Source organism: Sarcophilus harrisii, chromosome 5, assembly GCF_902635505.1.
Source record: "Sarcophilus harrisii chromosome 5, mSarHar1.11, whole genome shotgun sequence".
Lineage (NCBI taxonomy): Eukaryota > Metazoa > Chordata > Mammalia > Dasyuromorphia > Dasyuridae > Sarcophilus > Sarcophilus harrisii.
This window is the reverse complement of record NC_045430.1, coordinates 98289808-98312959: the sequence shown is the minus strand read 5'-3', so window position 1 is coordinate 98312959 and position 23152 is coordinate 98289808. Positions and strand designations below refer to the sequence as shown.

The 23152-nt window shown below is 34.8% G+C and overlaps 1 protein-coding gene across 2 annotated transcripts in view; it reads left to right on the top strand.

Annotated features, from left to right (window-relative positions):
- Positions 1–23152, top strand: part of TMTC1 (transmembrane O-mannosyltransferase targeting cadherins 1) — a 228488-nt gene that overhangs the window by 164924 nt on the left and 40412 nt on the right. For both annotated transcript variants that reach the window (XM_031938103.1, XM_031938102.1), the window contains exon 13: positions 13007–13115. In XM_031938103.1, the coding sequence (XP_031793963.1) occupies positions 13007–13115 (109 nt within the window). The remainder of the gene's footprint in view (positions 1–13006; positions 13116–23152) is intronic.

The following is a 23152-nucleotide window of genomic DNA, read 5'->3' as shown; positions in this document are numbered from 1 at the left end:
CATAATAAATGATGCATTTATTGTGGTATCATATCCCCATCTGATTGTGGCTGGGATATTTTGTCTATACTAATCCTTTACATTTTTCTGGGAGATGTGAGGTATGTTATCTTGCTTGTTTTCTGGGATGGAATTTGGTACTAACATTACATAGACTTTGATTTCATTTTAATATTCATTTCATTGTTCTCTTAGTTCTGCCCTCTATTCTCAGTTCATATAACTTTTTAATGTCTCTTTAAATTATTAAAGAATAATATCCATGTGTTTTCTTATCGTACAGTTTGTTTAGCCACTCTCCAGTAGATTGGCACCCATTGTTTGTAGTGGCTAGAAACTGGAAAATAAATGGATGCCCATCAATTGGAGAATGGTTGGGTAAATTGTGGTATATGAATGTTATGGAATATTATTGTTCTGTAAGAAATGACCAGCAGGATGAATACAGAGAGGCTTGGAGAGCCTGAACTTATGCTAAGTGAAATGAGCACAACTAGGAGATCATTATATACGTCAACAACGATACTGTATGAAGATGTATTCTGATGGAAGTGATTTCTTTGACAAAGAGATTTAACTCAGTTTCAATTGATCAATGATGGACAGAAGCAGCTACACCTAAAGAAAGAACACTAGGAAATGAATGTAAACTGCTTGCATTTCTGTTTTTCTTTCCATGTTATTTATACCTTCTGAATCCAATTCTCCCTGTGCAACAAGAAAACTATTTGGTTCTGCACACATATATTATATCTAGGATATACTATGACATATTCAACATACATAGGACTGCTTGCCATCTAGGGGAGGTGTTGGAATCCTAGTGTCAACTCAACTTGAAACAAGGTGAAAACTCAAGAGTGATGTCAGAATCCTGGTGTTAACTCAATAGAATTGATACAGTGCTTATTGGTTCACACCTTAGAACGAATCCTTACAAGATGATAAGTTGCTAATACTGATGGAAACAATGCTTGTGTTCATACCTTTAGAGAGCTCATAAGTATCTAAGTACTCATTGGAGTTCACATGTTTGGGAGAGGTCAGGGTTTAGAAAGAAACACCGAATTCATACTTCCCTTAGGGCCAGAGAGCACTCTGGGAGATAACCCAGAATCCCTCCCTCTCTAGAAGGCGGAGTTAACCTTTGGGAGATCATATATAACAGGAAGCTCTTAGAGCTGGGTAGAGTTTTCTTGGTGAGTTACTTGAGAGAGATTTCTTGGGGGAGTTTTTCTTGGGAGCTCGAGAGAGAGTTACTTGAGTTAGTTTCTTGAGAGAGTTTTCTTGTGAACGTGGACTGGGGTTAGAGAGGAGCACTCTGCAAGAAAGCCTTACAAGCCCTATCTTCGAGGCAAGAGAGATTGCATTGCATCTTCCAACTTGGTGCTGGCTGGAGGCTGAAGAAAGCAGAGGCAGAAGCCAAGGACAAATCTGCAAGAGCCTTGCAGAGAGATAGGCCTCTGAGCTAACCCGGCTATATTGAGGACACAATAAAAGATCTGAACTTTTATCACCTGGCTGTGTTTTGGAAAAAAGAACACTCACAGGGAGGGGGTAGAGGGAAGGAGGGAGGAAGGGAAAAATCAGAACAGAAGTTATTGCAAGGGGTAATGTTGTAAAAAATTACCCTGGCATGGGTTCTGTCAATAAAAAGTTATTATAATAAAAAAAAAAGTCTAATTCTTTGTTTAACACTATTTTAGTTAAAGCATATAGATATCATTAGAGCTAAATGGTTAAGGTGTTCAATAGAAAACTTCATACCTTTTCTAATACACATCATGGAAACACTTCCAAAAAACAGGGAAGTAGTCAAGTCTTAATATTCACCCATCTTTCTGATTAACAACTGATGATGGAGCTGTTTATATCACTATATTAATGAAAAGGGGGATTAAATCAAGGAAGTAAGGGGGGAGTGGCCTCTTAGAAGGAAATAGAAAGGATGTCATTAAAGAACATACCTATTTTGGGAGAAGGAGAACTATAGGTAAGAAACAAAGACCTTATATTGACTTTGTTTTTTCATTCCTCATTTTTCCAGCCTATTTCTTGGCTTTGAACTTTATATTAAAGTTGAGCTCTGTTCACATAGGTATGTGGAGGCACTGTCCCAAACTTTTCTAGATTGTCTGCAAATTTTTGTTACTTCCAAGATGGTGTGAGCTGAGAAGAGATATGGCCATTATTCTGGTGTACACTCTGGTCTTTACCCAGGAAGGGTCTTTGCTTTTTAAAGTCACCAGTACTTATGCTCTCCTTGACCCTTTAACTGACCAAATTTGCTGGAAGCTCTCCTACAGCTGCAAGTAATTTTCTTCTTTAGAACTGTGACCAAGTGTCCCTATTCCTTTTCGACTGATCACAAGTATTCCTCTATACTCTGGAATTGTGACCTGGAATTACATGTTGGCAGTAAGGTTTTCAGTTGATACCAGCTGCACCCAGTGCCAAGTCCCCTGTAATCGCTTTCAGAACAGTTTTCTGACACTCCCCTCACCTCTGTAGTTTCAGTCTGTGCTGAAACTTTCTGAAACTCTTACTGTTGCTGTCATGGTTACCACCCAGACTCACCACTATAGCTGCTGCACATGTGTCAGGTGTTATAGACCCCTTCCACCATCCTCCTATGCTGTCTTAATTTAAAATATTTCTCACTCTGACCTTTTGTTGGCCTTGCTACTCCAGAATTTGATTTGTGGCATTGTTTAAATATTATTTGGAGAGAAATGTTGAGTTTGGCTGGGTTGTTGCTTCTACTTTACCATCTTGTCTTTATCTCCAAATATTGGTTTCAAATTTATATATATGCTTCACATTCTGAAATTAGCTATACTATGCAAAGCAAGGCATATTTTATGAAAATAAAATGAAATATGAAATAGTGAAATAGTGAATGAGATTATTGAAATAGTGTTGACATTGTTTCTTATCTTTCTGACTCTTAAGAGTTCATTAGAAAGAGAAATTTTTTTAAAGCATTAAGTATGTTACTGACATTTTTTGTTAAAATCATCTCAGCTCCTCATCTGAACTTGAGCTAGTTGTTTTGAAATAAAATATATTGTGGAATCTTTTGGTGTGTAAGGGAAATGACCTTTCACAAGCCTTGTACTTTTCCATTCTGGATGCAATAAATATTATCAAGGCCAGAAAACAGATTTGTACAGGAAGCACTGTGGGTGACAGTTATGCTTTCATGAACTTCTGCCTTTGTTTACATTCTCTTTGAGAAAAAAAAAGTCATCATGTTTTTTCTTCTATAAACATTTCCAAGAGAGAATGGTTAATGGTCCAGGCTATGTTTTCAGTTGAAAGAATTGCCAATGGTCTCCCTTGTGATGCAAATAAACCCACACTCTTAGTCTTCATATTATTTTCCTACTGTAGGTAAACTCTGACCCCTTTAAACTTTTTCAGTCTTTCAAAGTTATGTATCTTTTAGGTAATATGAAATTGGAGTTGGAAATAATTCAGGAACATATTGAATGATAAAACTTTTTTTTAATTATGACTTTTTATTGACAGTACATATGCATGGGTAATTTTTTACAACATTATCCCTTGCACTCACTTCTGTTCCGATTTTTTCCCTTCCCTCCCTCCACCTTCTCCCCTAGATGGCAGACAATCTTATACATGTTAAATATGTTATAGTATATCCTAGATACAATATATGTGTGCAGAACTGAACTGTTCTCGTTGCACAGGAAGAATTGGATTCAGAAGGTAAAAATAACCTGGGAAGAAAAACAAAAATTCAAACAGTTTACATTCATTTCCCAGTGTTCCTTCTCTGGGTTAAGCTGATTCTGTCCATCATTGATTAATTGGAACTGAATTAGATCTCCTCTTTGTTGAAGACATCCACTTCCTTCAGAATACTCCTCATACAGTATTGTTGTTGAAGTGTATCTCCCGTTTCTGCTCATTTCACTCAGCATCAGTTCATGTAAGTCTTTCCAAGCCTCTCTGTATTCATCCTGCTGGTCATTTCTTACAGAACAATAATATTCCATAACATTCATATACTACAATTTACCCAACCATTCTCCAATTGATGGGCATTCATTCATTTTCAAGTTTCTAGCCACTACAAAAAGGGCTGTCACAAACATTTTGGTACATGCAGGTCCCGTTGCCTTCTTTATTATCTCTTTGGGATAAGAGCCCAGTAGTAACAATGCTGGGTTCAAAGGGTATGCACAGTTTGATAACTTTTGGGGCATAATTCCAAATTGCTCTCCAGAATGGTTGGCTTAGGTCACAACTCCATCAACAATGCATCAATGTCCCACTTTTCCTGCATCCCCTTCAAAATTCATCATTATTTTTTCCTGTCATCTTAGCCAATCTGACAGATTGTAGTGGTATCTCAAGAGTTGTCTTAATTTGCATTTCTCTGATCAGTAGTGATTTGGAACACTCTTTCATATGAGTGGAAATAGTTTCAATTTCATCATCTGAAAATTGTCTGTTCATATCCTTTGACCATTTATCAATTGGAGAATGACTTGATTTCTTATAAATTAGAGTCAATTCTCTATATATTTTGGAAATGAGGCCTTTATAAGAACCTTTAATTGTAAAAATGTTGGAATCCTTACAAAGTATTAACTCATTAGAGTTGATAGAGACAATAATTATCTAATTTAGCATGGTTCAGTATGATTGATCTGATCCTACAAGGAGATGTTATGGACCAGAACTTGAAACAAAGTACTAAGTGGAATTGAGGAGACTATGTTTAAATCTAGTTTAGCATTGATTTAATCATACAACAAATAATGGTTTCCCAGTGATATAATGATTGGTATAATCAGTGAACAGGATATAAGCAAGAAGCTCTCAGGGCCAAAGAGCACTCTGGGAGATACAGAAGCCCACAACCCCACTCTCAGAGGTGAAGTCAGATTCATTCCATCTTCCACCCTTGTGCTGGCTGCAGGCTGAAGAAAGCAGAGGCAAAGCACAAGCTGCAAGAGTTCTTGGAATCAAGCACAGAGATAGGCCTCTAAGAAAGCTAACTGGGCCCAAGGAAAAAGATAAGAAATAAACTTTTGGATTTTATCAGCTGGCTGTATTTGGAGTGATTATTATTCTGAACTGAAACTAAGGCTGCCTCCAGAAAACCTCCCCAAGAAACGTGCTCCCAGAGAGAACCATTATATTTTAAAGACGAGAACACCACATTTTGGCATCCAAACATGGGATAAAATCCTGATTCTAGTGGAAAGGTTCCTATCCTGATTCCAGTGGAAAAGCCTCTGATCCTGATCCAGCGGAAAAGTCTTCTTGACCCAGGAATTAGGGTAAGTACAAAAGAAATTTTGTTAAAAGAGTTAAAGTAGAATTTTAGCTAAGATGGGAAAGATATTTAGAAAACAGCCTTCTGTTTCTCTTCAAGGAAAATGTTTAGAGAGCATTGTCAAGGTTATGGAAAGCCAAGGTTTGATTATAATTTTAGAGCAGATCACTGAACTTTTAGAAATTGTAAAGCACATATGTCCTAGGTTCTCCATGGAAAAAGAATTGGATCCAGATGAGTGGAAATTAATAGGAGAGCAACTGGGTGAATATTACAATTCTAATCCAAACTCAATGGAGTAGAAATTAGTAGGAGAGGATCTTTGTCAATTCTGAAATAAAAATGCAATTTTCAAAGACATACTTAATACATAAAATTTAATACAACTGGTTTTAGGAAATTATGTAACTGTTAGAATAAGGAAAAAGAAGAAAGAGCAGGAGGGGGAAGTGCTAACTAAACTCAGTGAAAAGGAAGAATCAGATAAGAATGGAATTAAGTACAATTTTGAGTGTAATACTTCACAGCAAGAGAAATGAGATCATTCTACATCGCATGACCCTCCTCCCTCAATTAACCCTTCATGGGTGGAGGAAGAAGGAGGGGGAGGGGCAGTAATGCAATCAGAAGCACCTATTAAGGAGAATATGACAAGATTAGAAAAGACATTGATTAAGGGCAAAATGAAGGAGAAAATATATCTGATTTTATAAATGCATATCCTGTGATTGAGGAGCTCGACTCTTCAGGTCAAAAAGGGAGAAGATATACTCCTTTTAATTTGGAAAAAATTAAGGATTTGAAAAAGGGGTGCACTCTTTATGGGGCTACATCATTTTATATTAAGATGTTACTAGATAATTTGTCTTATGAAATATTAACCTCAAATGATTGGAAATCCATAGCAAGAACATCTTTGGAACCTGGACAAAATTTATTGTGGCTTTCAGAGTATCATGAATTATATAGGAGTCAAGCCCAACACAATAGGCAAAGAGGGAGCTATTGTACAAATTGCTTTTGACCAAGTAGCTGGTGAAGGTCAGTATGGAGAGAATTCAGAACAGATTGATTATCCCATACCATGTATGAGCAAATTTCTGAGGCTGCAATAAAAGCTTGGAGTTCTCTCCCCAAACAGAAAGCTCAAGGGGAAGCCTTCACAAAAATAGAGCAAAGTCCCAATGAACCTTTTGTGGATTTTGTGGGACATTTGCAAACAGCTATAATAAGAACCAATGATCAGACATCTGGCTAAGGAAAATGCCAATGAGGTTTGCAAAAGAATTATATGGGGACTAGACAAAGATGCTCCTTTAGAGAAGATCATAAGGCGCTGTGCCACAATGGGCACAAATGCTTATTATACCCAAACTATGATGAACATGGAAAGATAGGGTCCCTCTTGTCAAGGGACTTCTAGAAAACTCGTCGATATTTTCAGTGTGGAAAAGTTGAGAGCCCAATGCAGATAAAGAAATAGAGTGAGAGGACAGGGTGAGAAAATAAAACCCAAAACCCCAAGTCCAAAATGCAAGGGAGGCTTTCACTGGACCTCTGAATGTAGATTGACCCAGGGAAATGAGAGTCAGAGCCTAGCTCCAAGATATCAATCAAAAGATAGGTGGGGCATGATCGCAGCTGAGGTTACACCCAGAGAGTCTTTAGAAGTTCAGGGCTTTGATGTGATCAACCAACAGAAAAGCAATCAAGATTACAGTTGGGGAGAATACAGGCCTTTTAACCCAAACAGGGCAGTGTCTAGTGCAAACAGCTCCAATGTAATTGCTAGATGATGAGGAGAAATCCCAGAAGGGAATTAGATAGGTTAACTGCTTGGAAGAGACGGTTTGCTTGTATTTTTACAGAGAGAAAAGGATACGGACTGAGAAGAAATCAGATGGGTGCCAAGGAGCTGTATTTGCCTTGTCCATCAGAGAGAGACAGAAAAGGAGAAAAACCTCAAAACAAAGAAGATTTAAGAAACATCTGACACTGAAAAAGCATGGCTGACAATGAGACTGTTAAAAGAACTTGAAAATCTTCAGGAATCATTGGATTCCCTAACACAAGATGAGACTGAGGACTTATGGCTTGTATAAATTCTCATGTTGATTCCTGTTATTTGTTAAATCACTACTATTTTGTGTTATATTGCTATGTGCTTATGTAAATTATGTGTAATGCCTCCCATATTAATGGATTTATGTATCCTGTTTTGAGTGAGCCCCTTCAGAAACCCACTAATCTGATGTGATTTCCCATTTCCTTTGGTGTTTTCATCTCCCTTCCTGAGGTGTCAGGGAGGGTGTGATCACCTTCTTTTTATGGTGTTTTCACTTCTTTTTTGAGCAGTCAGGGAAGGCGTGGTCACCTGCTTTTTGGGGTTCTTACCTCCTTGAGAAGTCAGGGAGGTCATGACCACCTATGTTCTAAATCAAAAGAAAGGGGGAGATCCTGACTTCTCAGTTTGTTGCTTCCCTTCTAATCTTGTTTGCGTTAGTTTTGTTTGTACAAAGGCTTTTTAATTTGATGTAATCAAAATTTTCTATTTTGTGATCAATTATGATCTCTAGTTCTTCTTTGGTCACAAATTCCTGTCTCTTCCACAAGTCTGAGAGGTAAACTATCCTATGTTCCTCTAATTTATTTATGATTTCTTCTTTATGCCTAAATCATGGACCCATTTTGATCTTATCTTGGTTTATAATGTTAAATGTGAGTCCATTTCTAATTTCTGCCATACTAATTTCCAATTTTCCCAGCAGTTTTTGTCAAATAATGAATACTTATCCCAAAAGTTGGGATCTTTGGATTTGTCAAACACTAGATTCCTATAGTTATTCACTATTTTGTTCTGTGAACCTAACCTATTCCACTGATCAACTAATCTGTTTCTTAGCCAATACCAAATGGTTTTGATGACTGCTGCTTTACAATATATGTTTAGATCAGGTACAGCTAGGCCACCTTCATTTGATTTTTTTTTTCATTAATTCCCTTGATATTCTCGACCTTTTGTTCTTTCATATGAATTTTGTTATTTTTTCTAGGTCATTAAAATAATTTCCTGGGAGTCTGATTGGCATAGCACTAAATAAATAGATTAGTGTAGGGAGTATTGTCATCTTTATTATATTTGCTTGACCTATCCAAGAGCACTTAATATTTTTCCAATTGATTAGATCTGACTTTATTTTTGTGGAAAGTATTTTGCTCATATAATTTTTGAAAAAAAGTTTTGCTCATATAATTCCTGACTTTTCTTGGCAGATAGATTCCTAAATATTTTATACTATCAGCAGTTACTTTAAGTGGAATTTCTTTTTGTATTTCTAAGTGTTCGATTTTGTTAGTGATATATAAGAATACTGATGATTTATGTGGGTTTATTTTGTATCCTGCAACTTTGCTAAAGATGTGGATTATTTCTAATAGCTTTTTAGTAGAATCTCTGGGGTTCTTTAAGTATACTATCATATCATTTGCAAAGAGTGATAATTTGGTTTCCTCATTACCTACTCTAATTCCTTTAATCTCTTTCTTGACTCTTATTGCTGAGGCTAGTGTTTCTAATACAATATTGAATAATAATGGTGATAGTGGGCACCTTGTTTCACTCTTGATCTTACTGGGAAAGGTTCCAGTTTATCCCCATTACATATGATGCTTACTGACAGTTTTAAATATATGCTCCTGACTATTTTAAGGAAAAGTTCATTTATTCCTATACTCTCAAGTGTTTTTATTAGGAATGGATGTTGGATTTTATCAAATGCTTTTTCTACATCTATTGAGATGATCATATGATTTTTGTTAATTTGGGTAGTGATATAACCAATTATGCTAATAGTTTTCCTAATATTGAACCAGCCCTGCATTCCTGATATAAATCTACTTGGTCATAGTGTATTGTCCTGGGGATGATTTTCTATAATCTTTTTGCTACTATTTTATTTAAGATTTTAGCATCAATATTTATTAGGGAGATTGATCTATAATTTTCTTTCTCTGTTGTCAACCTACCTGGTTTAGGTATCAGTACCATGTCTGTGTTATAAAAGGAATTTGGTCAGACTCCGTCAATCCCTATTTTTTTCAAATAGTTTATATAGTATTGGAGTTAATTGTTCTTTAAATGTTTGGTAGAATTCACATGTAAATCCATCTGGTCCTGGGGATTTTTTCTTAGGGAGTTGGTTAATAGCTTGTTCTATTTCCTTTTCTAAAATGGGACTGTTTAGACTATTTACCTCTTCCTCTGTTAATCTGGGCAAACTATATTTTTGAAGGTATTCTTACATTTCATTTAAGTTATCGAATTTATTGGCATAAAGTTGTATAAAGTAACTCCTAATTATTCCTCTAATTTCCTCTTTATTAGTGGCAAGTTCTCCCTTTTCATTTTTAAGACTAACAATTTGATTTTCATCTTTCCTTTTTAAAATCAGGTTTACTAAGGGTTTGTCTATTTTGTTGTTTTTTTCATAGAATCAACTCTTAGTTTGATTAATTAATTCAATAGTTTATTTTTTTTTTACTTTCAATTTTATTAATCTCTCCTTTTTTTTTTTTTTTTTTTTTTTAGAATTTCAAGTTTAGTGTTTGACTGGGGGTTTTTAATTTGTTCTTTTTCTAGATTTTTAAATTGTAAGTCCAATTCATTTATTTTCTCTTTATTGTATGCAAGTAGACCTCTAGAGACATAAAAATGAACAAACTGGGAAAACATCTTTACAGTTAAAGGTTATGATAAACGCTTCATTTCCAAAATATATAGAGAACTGACTCTAATTCATAAGAAACCAAGCCATTCTCCAGTTGATAAAATGGTCAAAGGATATGAACAGACAATTTTCAGATGATGAAATTGAAACTATTACCACTCATATGAAAGAGTGTCCCAAATCATTATTGATCAGAGAAATGCAAATTAAGACAACTCTGAGATACCACTACACACCTGTCAGATTGGCTAAGATGACGAATGTTGGAGGGGATGCGGGAAAACTGGGACACTGATGCATTGTTGGTGCAGTTGTGAACGAATCCAACCATTCTGGAGAGCAATCTGGAATTATGCTCAAAAAGTTATCAAACTGTGCATACCCTTTGATCCAGCAGTGCTACTACTGGGCTTATATCCCAAGGAGATACTAAAGAAGGGAAAGGGATATGTACTTGCAAAAATGTTTGTGGCAGCCCTGCTTGTAGTGGCTAGAAACTGGAAAATGAATGGATGCCCATCAGTTGGAGAATGGTTGGGTAAATTGTGGTACATGAATGTTATGGAATATTATTGTTCTGTAAGAAATGACCAGCAGGATGAATACAGAGAGGCTTGGAGAGACCTACATGAACTGATGCTAAGTGAAATGAGCAGAACCAAGAGATCATTATTTACCTCAACAACGATACTGTATGAAGATGTAATCTGATGGAAGTAGATTTCTTTGACAAAGAGACCTAACTCAGTTTCAACTGATCAATGATGGACAGAAGCAGCTACACCCAAAGAAAGAACACTGGGAAATGAATGTAAACTGTTTGCATTTTTGTTTTTCTTTCCGTGTTATTTTTACCTTCTGAATCCAATTCTTCCTGTGCAACAAGAGAACTGTTTGGTTTTGCACACATATATTGTATCTAGGATATGCTGCGACATATTCAACATATATAGGACTGCTTGCCATCTAGGGGAGGGGGTGGAGGGAGAGAGGGGAAAAATTGGAACAGAAGTGACTGCAAGGGATAATGTTGTAAAAAGTTACCCTGGAATGGATTCTGTCAATAAAAAGTTATTTTAATAATAAACAAACAAACAAACAAAACCAGTGATCTCTTGGTTCTGCTCATTTCACTTAGCATCAATTCATGTAAGTCTCTCCAGACCCTCTGAAATCATCCTTCTGATCATTTCTTATAGAGGAATAATATTCTATAATATTCTTAGACCATAGCTTATTCAGCCATTCTCTAACTGAGGGACATCCAGTCAATTTCCAGTTCCTTGCCACTACAAAAAAGGTCACTCCAAACATTTTTACATATGTGGGTCCCTTTCCCTTTTTTAAGATCTCTTTGGGATATAAGTCCAGTAGAAATACTGCTGGATTAAAAGGTATGCACAATTAGATAGCCCTTTGGGCGCGAATTTGGAAGTTCCAAATTGCTTTCTAGAAAAGATGGATCATTTCACAACTTCACCAACAATGCATTAGTGTCCCTGTTTTTCCACATCTCCTCCAATACTCATCTCTTCCTTTTGTCTTAGTCAGTCTGAGAGTTGTGTAGTGGTACCTTAGAGTTGTCTTAATTTGCATTTCTCTAATCAATACTTTTGTTTTTTAAAAGCTAAAATTTGGCCACTTTCTATTTTTCCAGTCTTCTTAAATCTTTCTTCCTTTCACATGCACTGCAACAAATGACACCAGTCTCCTCACTCTTTCACACAAAATACTCCATCTCCTGACTGCTTCAATTTTCCCTGGCTGTCTCTCAAGATCAAAATGTATTCCCTCATCTCCACCTCCTGGATTCCCTTGTTTCCTTCAAGTTTCAGCTACAATTCTATCTTCTCTAGGAATTTTTTTTTTCCTATTCCCCTTGTCTTCCTTTATCCTTCTGTTCACCTCTGCAAATCTTTGATAATGGCAATCACTCTCTTATACTTGACATACTCTCTCTAGGTTGGTGTCCCTACTTCTTTTTGGTTCACCTACCTGTTGGTCATTTCTTAAATTTTTAAAATATTTAAAATTAAAATTAAAATTTTAAATTTCTTTTATTCTAAATATTCTTTTAAATTCATATATTTAAATCTTTTAAATTTAAATTTAAATACCAGCACCTACTTCCCAGAATTGTGATAAGAATAAAATTATAATATTTGTAAAGCATTTTGTTAAGTCTCAGGATATTATGTTAATGCTAATTATTACCATAATTAATTATAGGGAGAAATAGTTAAGCAAAAATTATTATTATTTATTTATTTATTTATTTATTTGCAAAAAGTCACTTTACCACTAAAGGCAACAGTTTCCACAAGTATAAAATTAAGGGAATAAACTATTTAATAAAATCCCTTCCACTTCTGACATTCTGCGCACAAGCACAGTGCTTAGCTTACAATAGACACTGGACTTCTTCTATACCAACTAGATGATGACACAACCTTTATTTTTAAAGTCAAGACTTGTACAATAAAAATAATATTTATATAAATTTTAGAAATTTGCAAAGTATGTTGTGTATATTATTTCATTTGATCTTCTCTATAACCATGTGAGATGGGTATAGGAGTTATTAATCTCATTTATAGATACGTAAATTGAGGCTCAAGTCATTTGCCAGTAGTCACAGGCAGGGAATGTCAAAGACAGAATCTGAAACTAAGTCTTCCTACTCTGGAACTTGTTAAGAGTCCAAAAAGTCACAGTGGAAATTGAATCATCACCACCTCCACCCATATTTTAATGTTTCTTGGAAGAACGTAGTGCTAAAGAACTTTTGGGAATGCATAATAATTTATTTATTATCATTAATATTTTATATAATAATTATAATTATTAAATAATGTGGAGAAAAAATTTGTATTCTTAATTTTTGCTGAAAAAATTTAAATTTATTAAAATACATAAACAATATGCAATTAAAAAGTTGTTTTCTTTCCCTCCATATCATGATTAATAGGTCTCAAGGGAAAAAAGACGAAGCTATCATCTTTTTAAGAGACTCTATCAAATTTGGTCCAGAGTTTGCAGATGCCTACTCAAGCCTAGCTTCATTGTTGGCTGAACAGGTAAATAGTTAATTTTTCTTCAATACTTTATTAGTGGTTTCATCCATGTTAAATACTAGAAAATCTTTTGTTTTCTATTCTTATCATATCTTCCCTGATCTCCTTGCCTTTCTTCTATAAGAAGACAATTTTTCTGCTTTGACTCTATAGATGCCATTTGCTTGAGACAGCAAGGCATATCACTAGCTAGATAATGCAGAATTAAGATGATGTGAAGCATTAGCTATATGATAAACTGATTAGTGATAACAGAATTTATGAATCAGTTTTTTATATCTATTTCCTCAAGATGAGTAAGTATAGCTTAATTTTTAGTTTGTATGTTTGTAGTTAATAGCTAGTTTGTGGTTAATATGCAAATTTTAGCTATATCCCTAGTATTTGCTAATTTCATTTTATTTTTTATTTACTTATTTATTTTTATTTAATAACTTTTTATTGACAGAACCCATACCACGGTATTTTTTACAACATTATCCCTTGCAGTCACTTCTGATTTTTCCCCTCTCTCCCTCCACCCCCTCCCCTAGATGGCAAGCAGTCCTATATATGTTGAATATGTCGCAGCATATCCTAGATACAATATATGTGTGCAAAACCAAACAGTTCTCTTGTTGCACAGGAAGAATTGGATTCAGAAGGTAAAAATAACACGGAAAGAAAAACAAAAATGCAAACAGTTTACATTCATTTCCCAGTGTTCTTTGTTTGGGTGTAGCTGCTTCTGTCCATCATTGATCAGTTGAAACTGAGTTAGGTCTCTTTGTCAAAGAAATCTACTTCCATCAGATTACATCTTCATACAGTATCGTTGTTGAGGTATATAATGATCTCTTGGTTCTGCTCATTTCACTTAGCATCAGTTCATGTAGGTCTCTCCAAGCCTCTCTGTATTCATCCTGCTGGTCATTTCTTACAGAACAATAATATTCCATAACATTCATGTACCACAATTTACCCAACCATTCTCCAACTGATGGGCATCCATTCATTTTCCAGTTTCTAGCCACTACAAGCAGGGCTGCCACAAACATTTTTGCAAGTACATATCCCTTTCCCTTCTTTAGTATCTCCTTGGGATATAAGCCCAGTAGTAGCACTGCTGGATCAAAGGGTATGCACAGTTTGATAACTTTTTGAGCATAATTCCAGATTGCTCTCCAGAATGGTTGGATTCGTTCACAACTGCACCAACAATGCATCAGTGTCCCAGTTTTCCCACATCCCCCCCAACATTCGTCATCTTAGCCAATCTGACAGGTGTGTAGTGGTATCTCAGAGTTGTCTTAATTTGCATTTCTCTGATCAATAATGATTTGGAACACTCTTTCATATGAGTGGTAATAGTTTCAATTTCATCATCTGAAAATTGTCTGTTCATATCCTTTGACTATTTATCAATTGGAGAATGGCTTGATTTCTTATAAATCAGAGTCAATTCTTTATATATTTTGGAAATGAGGCCTTTATCAGAACCTTTAACTGTGAAGATGTTTTCAGCAGGGTAATTTTTTACATTATCCCTTGCACTCACTTCTTTTCTGACTTTTTCCCCCTCCCCCAGATGGCAAGCAGTCGTATACATGGTAAATAGATTACAGTATATCCTAGATACAATATATATCTGCAGAACCAGTTCTCTTGTTGCACAGGGAGAATTGGATTCAGAAGGTATAAATAACCTGGGAAGAAAAACAAAAATGCAAGCAGTTTACATTCATTTCTCAGTGTTCTTTCTTAGGGTATAGCTGCTTCTGTCCATCCTTGATCAATTGAAACTTAATTAGATCTTCTCTTTGTCAAAGAAATCCACTTCCATCAGAATACATCCTCATACAGTATCGTTGTTGAGGTATATAATGATCTCCTGGTTCTGCTTATTTTACTCAGCATCAGTTCATGTAAGTCTCTCCAAGCCTCTCTGTATTCATCCTGCTGGTCATTTCTTAGAGAACAATAATATTCCTTAACATTCATATACCACAATTTACTCAACCATTCTCCAATTGATGGCATCCATTCATTTTCCAGTTTCTAGCCACTACAAACAGGGCTGCCACAAACATTTTGGCACATACAGGTCCCTTTCCCTTCTTTAGTATCTCTTTGGGGTATAAGCCCAGTAGTAACACTGCTGGATCAAAGGGTATGCACAGTTGGATAACTTTTTGAGCATAGCTCCAAATTGCTCTCCAGAATGGCTGGATGTATTCACAGTTCCACCAACAATGTATCAGTGTCCCTGTTTTACCACATCCCCTTCAACATTCCACATTATCTTGCCCTGTCATTCTAGTTTGCTAATTTTATAATTTTATCTTATGTAAATCTTTTCATTTTGCCCTGTTCTTTAATGTATAAATTTTTATCTTCCTCTTCTGTTCTCCCTCAAATTCTATTTTTTCTTTATCCCTAATATAACTAAGACCAGTCTATGCTGAATGTACAATAAACCTCTTATTAAAATTTCTGTATATGTTGATAAAGCATAATGGTAGGAAGTATCAACAAATCCTTGGACAACTTTCATGTCACAATAATTTTATATCACTGAATTTGCCTCTTCTTAGAACGGACTATCCCTCTTACTCTAAGTCCCTACTTTCCTTCAAGCCTAAGCTCACATATCACATCTTTCATGAAACTTTTCCTGACCGCATCCCCATCCTTATCTGAAAGAATTACTTAGAAGTCTACCAGTCCTACCTTAGTAATGTCTCAAATTTCCCACATCTTCTCTTAATATTTATCATTTTCCTTTTCTGTCATATTAGCCATTCTCATAGGTGTGAAGTGGTATCTGAAAGTTGTTTTAATTTGTGTCAACTCAGAATAACTGTTATAATAATGTGGTAACTTCCAGACTTAATTTGTATTTCTCTTATAGTGATCTAGAGCACTTTGTTAAATGACTACTGAAAGCCTTAATTTCTTTGCATGAAAACAACTTCTTCATATCCTTTGAACATTTATAAATTGGTAAATGACTTTCATTTTTATAAATTTGACTGAGTTCCCTATATATTTGAGAAATGAGGTCTTTATCAGACACACATGCTATAAAAACTGTTTCCCAGCTTTCTGCTTTCCTTCTGATCTTAGTTGCATTGGTTTTGTTTGTGTAAAAAAAAGTTTTAATTTGATTATTAAATCAAATGCATCATTATGCAGTTTTATAAATTTTTATGCATTTTTTAAAATTTTGCATAAAATGCAAAAATGCATAATTATGCATTTTAAATCTCTATGTCTTGTTTGGTCATAAATTCTTCCTTTCTCCATAGATCTACTTTCTTTGCTCTCCTAATTTGTTTATGGTATCATCCTTTATATCTAATGATTTACTCATTTTTACTTTATTTTAGTATATGGTTTAAGATGTTGGTCTATACCTAGTTTTCGTCAAATAGTGAGTTCTTATTCCAGAAACTGGAAGCTTTGGGTTTATTAAAAACTAGGTTACTAAGGTCATTTACTATTATATCTTATAGACCTAATTTATTTCACTGATCCAACACTCTACTTCTTAGCCAATACCAGAACTTTTGATGATTGACATTTTATAATATTTTGCTTTGCTTTTTTTTCATTAATTCCCTTAATATTCTTGACCATCCATTCTTCCAGATGAAATGTGTCATTTCTAGCTATATAAAATAATTTGATTGATATGACACTGGATAAATTAATTTAGGTAGAATTGTTGTTTTTATTAATATTGGCTTAGCCTGCCCATGAGCAATTGAAATTTTTTCCAATTCTTTAGATCTGACTATTTGTGTAAAAAGTGTTTTGTACTTATGTTCCTCAAGTTATCTTGGTACATAGATTCCCAGATACTTTGTATTGTTTATAGTTATTTTAAATGGAATTTCTCTTTCTATCTCTAATTGCTGGCCTCTGTTGGTAAAATAGAGATGCTGATAACATATGTGGGTTTATTTTATATCCTGCAACTTTGATAAATTTGTTAATTATTTCCAGTAGTTTTTTTAGTTGATTCTCTAAGTATACCATCAGATCATATACAAAGAATGATAGTTTTGCTTCCTCATTGCCTCTTCTATTTTAATGTCTTCTCTTTTTGCTAAAGGTAACATTTCTAGCATAATACTGAATAATAATGTTGATATTGGCATCCTTATTTCATCCTTGAGCTTATTAGAAAGTCATTTAGTTTATTCTCATTACAGATAATGTTTGCTGATGGTTTTAGATAGATACTATTTATCATTTTAAGGAAACTCCATTTATTCCTATGATTTTTAGTGTTTCAATAAGAATAAGTCCTATATTTAACATGTATAGGACTGCTTGCCATCTGGGGAAGGGGGTAGAGGGAGGGAGGGGAAAAGTTGGAACAGAAGTGAGTACAAGGGATAATGTTGTAAAAAATTACCCGGGCATGGGTTCTGTCAATAAAAAGTTATAATTATGAAAAAAAAAAGAAAAAAATAAGAATGGGTCCTTTGCATGGATCCACACTTAACACCGTACACCAAGATAAGATCAAAATGGATCCATGATTTAGGCATAAAGAACGAGATTATAAATAAATTAGAGGAACATAGGATAGTTTACCTCTCAGACTTGTGAAGGAAGAAGGAATTTGTGACCAAAGATGAACTAGAGATTATTATTGATCACAAAATAGAAAAATTTGATTATATCAAATTAAAATGCCTTTAAAAAACAAAACTAATCAAACAAAATTAGAAGGAAACAACAAAAGGGGAAAACTTTTTCCAATTAAAGGTTCTATAAAGGCCTCATTTCCAAAATATGAAATTGACTCTAATTTATAAGAAATCAAGCCATTCTCAATTATAAATGGTCAAAAGGATATGAACAAATTTTCAGATAGAAATTGAAACTATTTCCAATCATATGGAAAGTGTTTCAAATCATTTAAAATCAAATAAAATTAAGACAACTCTGGATACCACACCCCTTCAGATTGGCTAAGATGGCGATTTGGAGGGATGTGGGAAAACTAGGATACTGATGCATTGTTGGTGCAGTTTAAAAATCCAACCATTCTGAAAACAATCTAAATTATCTAAAAGTTTCAAACTGTGCATATCCTTTGATCCAGTATCTACTACGGGCTTATATCAGAGAGATACTAAAAGAAGGTAAAGGGACCTGTTATGCCATTTTATGGCAGCCCTTTTTATGGCTAGAAACTGGAAAATGAATGGGCCCATCAATTGGAGAATGGTTGGGTAAATTTGAATATAGATAATGAAATTTATTTTCTGTAAGAAATAGGCAGGATAATACAGAAGGCTTGGGGAGACTTAAGAACGTGCTAAGTGAAATGGCAGAACCAGAATCTTTATATAAGTCAACAATGATACATGAGGATGTATTCTTGGAAGTGGAATCTTAAAAAGAAGATCTAACTCAGTTTCAATTCTCAATGATGGACAGAAGCAGTTACACCCAAAGAAAGAACACTGAAATGAATGTGAACTTTTGCATTTTGTTTTTCTTTCGGATTTCCCTTCTGAATCAGTTCTTCCTGTGCAACAAAGAGAACTGTTTGGTTCTGCACATATATATTGTATCTAGGATATACTGTGGCATATTTACCATGTATAGGACTGCTTGCCATCTGGGGAAGGGGATGGAGGAAGGGAGGGAAAAAGTCGGAAAAGAAGTGAGTGCAAGGATAATGTTGTAAAAAATAACCCAGGCATTGGTTCTGTCAATAAAAGTTATAATTATTTTTTAAAAAAATGGATCCTTTGTCAACAGTTTTTTCTGTACCCGTTGAGATAATTGTCTGACTTCTGTTGATTTTATTATTGAAATAGTCTATTATACTGATAGTTTTCCTGATATTGAACCAGCTCTGCATTCCTAGTATGTAGAATTGTTCTTTAAATGTTTGGTAGAATTCACTTGTGAATCCATCTGGCCCTGGTGATTTTTTTCTTAGAAAATTCATTGGTAACTTGTTCAATTTCTTTTTCTAAAATAAGGTTATTTCAATATTCCATTTTATCATCTGTTAATCTGGACAATTTATAATTTTGTAAATGGTCATTGATTTCACCAAGATAGTCAGATTTATTGGCATACAATTAGGATAAATAGCCCCTACTTATTGCTTTAATTTCCTCTTCATTGGTGGTGAATTCACCTTTTTGATATTTTTAATACTGGTAATTTGGGTCTGTTCTTTCCTTTTAAAAAAAAAAAAGTAACCAAAGTTTTTTTTCTTATTTTATTGGTTCCCCATCCCTTTATAAACCAGCTTTTAGTTTTGTTAATAATTTTATTGGCTTTCTTACTTTTGATTTTATTAATCTTTCCTTTGATTTTCAGGATTTCTAATTTAGTGTTTAATTGGGGATTTTTCATTTGCTTTTTTCCCCTTAGCTTTTTGAATTGCTTGCCCAATTCATAGATTTTTTTATATCCATTCTATCAAAGTCAGTTTATACCCACATGTTCTATATATACTCTTTCTAATTACTCTAATAGAAATATAGTTTTTTTGTCTTATTTATTTAATATTTTCTCCAGTTACATTCAAAACAAAATATTTTTACATTTGTTTTTAATTTTTTGAGTTCTAGATTTTCTCCCCTTTTCCCCCACCCACAATTAAAGCTATGCAAAACATTTTCATAAATGTCAAAGTGTGAAAAAAAAAATTCCACCCTAATTAAAATAAAAGTCTCAAAAAAAATTAAGTTGAGAGAGAAAGACAGAGGGAGAAAGAGAGGGAGGGAAGAAGGGAAGGAATGAGATTATTCTTCATACTGTATTCAGACAAAATCAGTTCCTTTTCTGGATATGCATATAATTTTTCTTCATAAGATCTTCAGAGTACAATGATTGTTCTAACATTAGCAAAGTTAGTCATAGCTGGTCATCCCAGAATATTGTTATTAGTTTGTATACAGTATATTTCACTTTGCTTGAGTTCATGCAGGACTTTCCAGGTTTGTTTGTTTGTTTTTTTTCCTGAGAGCATCCTGCTTATCATTTCCCACAGAACAATAATATTCCATCAAAAATATCAATGATTGAGCCATTCTCCAATCGATGGGCATCCCTTTGATTTCCAGTTCTTTTGCCCTGAGAAGAAAGTTGTCATGAATATTTTTTTGTATATATAGGTTACTTTTTTCCTCTGCTCCTCCCCTCACCCCCGCCAGCATCTCTTCCTATTCAGATCAAGAAGTGGTCTGAAGTAAGTGCATAGTCCTTATTTTTTTATAAATTTGACTCACTTCCTTATTTGTTTGAGAAATGAGACCTTATCAGAGAAACTTGCTTCAAAATTCTTTTTTTTAAAACAATTACTATTGCTAATTGTATTTCTCTCCATTTATTCTTTTTCTTTTCACCCTGTCCCTCCTCAGTGTTTTGATACTGACCACGCCCTCCCCCAATTACCCTCTGTCTTGTCACCCTCCCCCTCTTCCCATATCCAAATCCCCTCCTATTTTTCTGCAGAGTAAGATAGTTTTCTGTATCCCTATTGAGCATGTATGTTATTTTCTCTTTGAGCCAATTCTGATGAGAGTAAGATTTATACTCTCTCACCTTCTTCTCTTTCTCCCTCCAGTGTAACAGCTTTTTCTTGCCTCTTTTATGGCAAATAATTTGCACTATTTCACCTCTCCCCTTCCCTTTCTCTCAGTATATTCCTCTCATACCCCTTAATTTCATCATTTAAAAAAAGATACTATCCCTTCATATTCAACTCATATATATGCCCTGTCTTTATATATACTACTTCTAACTGCCATAATAATAAGAAAGTTAATCCTTCCATGTAGAAATGTAAACAGATAAACCTAGTCCTGTATTTGAAAACCAAATTTTCCATTCAGCTCTGGTCTTTGCATCACAGACGTTTGTAAATCTTCTATTTCACTGAATGACCACCTTTTCCTCTGAAGGATTATACTTAGTTTTGATGGATAGGTGATTCTTGGTTGGATTCCTAACTCTATTGCTCTCTGGATTATCACTTCAAGCCCTCTGGCCCTTTAATTTAGAAGCTGCCACATCTTGTGGCTCCACTATACTTGAATTGTTTCTTTCTGAATGGCTGCAATATTTTCTCTTTGATCTTGAAGTTCTGTAATTTGACCATAGTATTCCTGGGAGTTTTCATTTTGGGATCTCTTTCTGGAGGTGATTGGTGAATCCTTTCAATTTCTATTTTAACTTCTGGTTCTAAAATATCAGGACAGTTTTCCTTGATAATTTCTTGAGGGATGATATCCAAGCTCTTTTTTTTTTAAATCATGACTTTCAAGTATACCAATAATTTTGAAATTATCTCTCTTGGATCTGTTTTCTAGGTCAGTTGTTTTTCCAGTGAGATATTTCACACTGTTTTCTGATTTTTCTTTTCTTTTTTTTGTTTTGATTTATTGTATCTTGATTTCTCATAAGGTGATTAGCTTCCATTTGCTCAGTTCTATTTTGTAAGCAATTATTTCTCTCAGTGAGCTTTTGTACCTCCTTTCCCAACTGACCAATTTTGCTTTTTAAGGCATTCTTTTCTTTATTAACGCACTCATTTCCTTTTGCATCACTTTCAATTCTTTTCCTAGTGTTTCTTTCTTTTTCTTTTTCTATTTCTCTTGATTTTCAAAATCCGTTTTGATTCTTTGGTGATCTGAGCTTAATTCTTATTTTTCTTAGAGACTTTTGATATAGAGACTTTTGACTTTCTTATCATCTATTGAGTGTGTGTTTTGATCTTCCTTCTCACCATAATAACTTTAAATGATCAGAAACTTTTTTGTTATGTTCATTTTCTTAGCTTATTACTCGGCTTTTAACTCTTTGTTAAAGTAGAGCTCTATTTCCAGAGTGGAGGGTGTGCACCCAAACTATAGAGATTTTGTATATTTGTTTTCAGAGATCCTTCTAGGAACCTGAGCACAAGCACTCTTTTCTATCCTGCAGCTGTTTGGAGCATCCCAGTAACTATAACTGTTCAACCTGATGTGCTGAATCGACAGAGTTCTGCTTTGCTGATGCTCAGGACCTGGGGCTAAGACCTGGGCTATGCACCAGATTCCCAACCCATTGCCACGATCCTTTCCACTGATTTTTCGAGTCCTCCCTCATGAAAAGCCTCTAGTATTGTTGTTGATTCAGAGGTCCCCCTTCGCTGATGCTGGAGACTGAGCCTGGGTTGGGACTTGGCTGGGTCTGAGGTCAGGGTTGGGGCTGTGCTGGTGCAGTCTGCACTGCGACTATGCACTAGACTCGCACCCTGGCTCCACTTTTTCTGTTGACTTTTCAAGTCCTCTGTGGTGTCTCTGAGCTGAGGAGTCTGGAAGCCACCAGTACTGCTGCTGATTCAGAAGTCTGGCTGAGGGCTGGATCCAGGACTGAGGCTGGGGCTGTACTATTGTGGTCTGCAATGGGTCTGCACATTGGACTGCGGTCTGTGACATCACAGGCCATTTTGGTTGACTTTCTAAGTTTGCTTTCATGTGGAAAATGTCCTGCTCTGTTTTTTTGGGTGTTCTGATGCTCTAAGATTTGTTTAGTCGTTATTTAAAGAAATTTGGAGCAATTTGGGGACAGGTTGGGTGAGTTTCTGCCTTTACTCAATCATCTTGGCTCTACCTCCTAGAGATAAGAGTTCTTAAGAATATTAAGTATTATCTCCCATGTAGGGATGTAAATAGTTTAACCTTATTCAATAGCATGGATTTTTTCCTTTTCTATTTATCTTTTTATGTTTTTCTTGAGTCTTATATATGAAAATCAAATTTTCTGTTCAGTTCTGGTCTTTTCATCAAGAAAGTTTAAAAGTCCATCTTTCCCTCCAAAAATTATGCCTAATTCTGCTGTAATATAAGCTCCTTTTCCTTCAAAAATATTGTATGCCAAACCTTTATCTAAAAGCTGCTAAATTTTGTGTAATTCTGCTTATGACTCTGTGATACTTGAATTGTTTCTTTATGGATGTTTGTGATACTTGAATTGTTTCTTTATGGCTGTTTGCAGTATTTTCTCCTTGACATGATAATTATTGTATTAGTCCA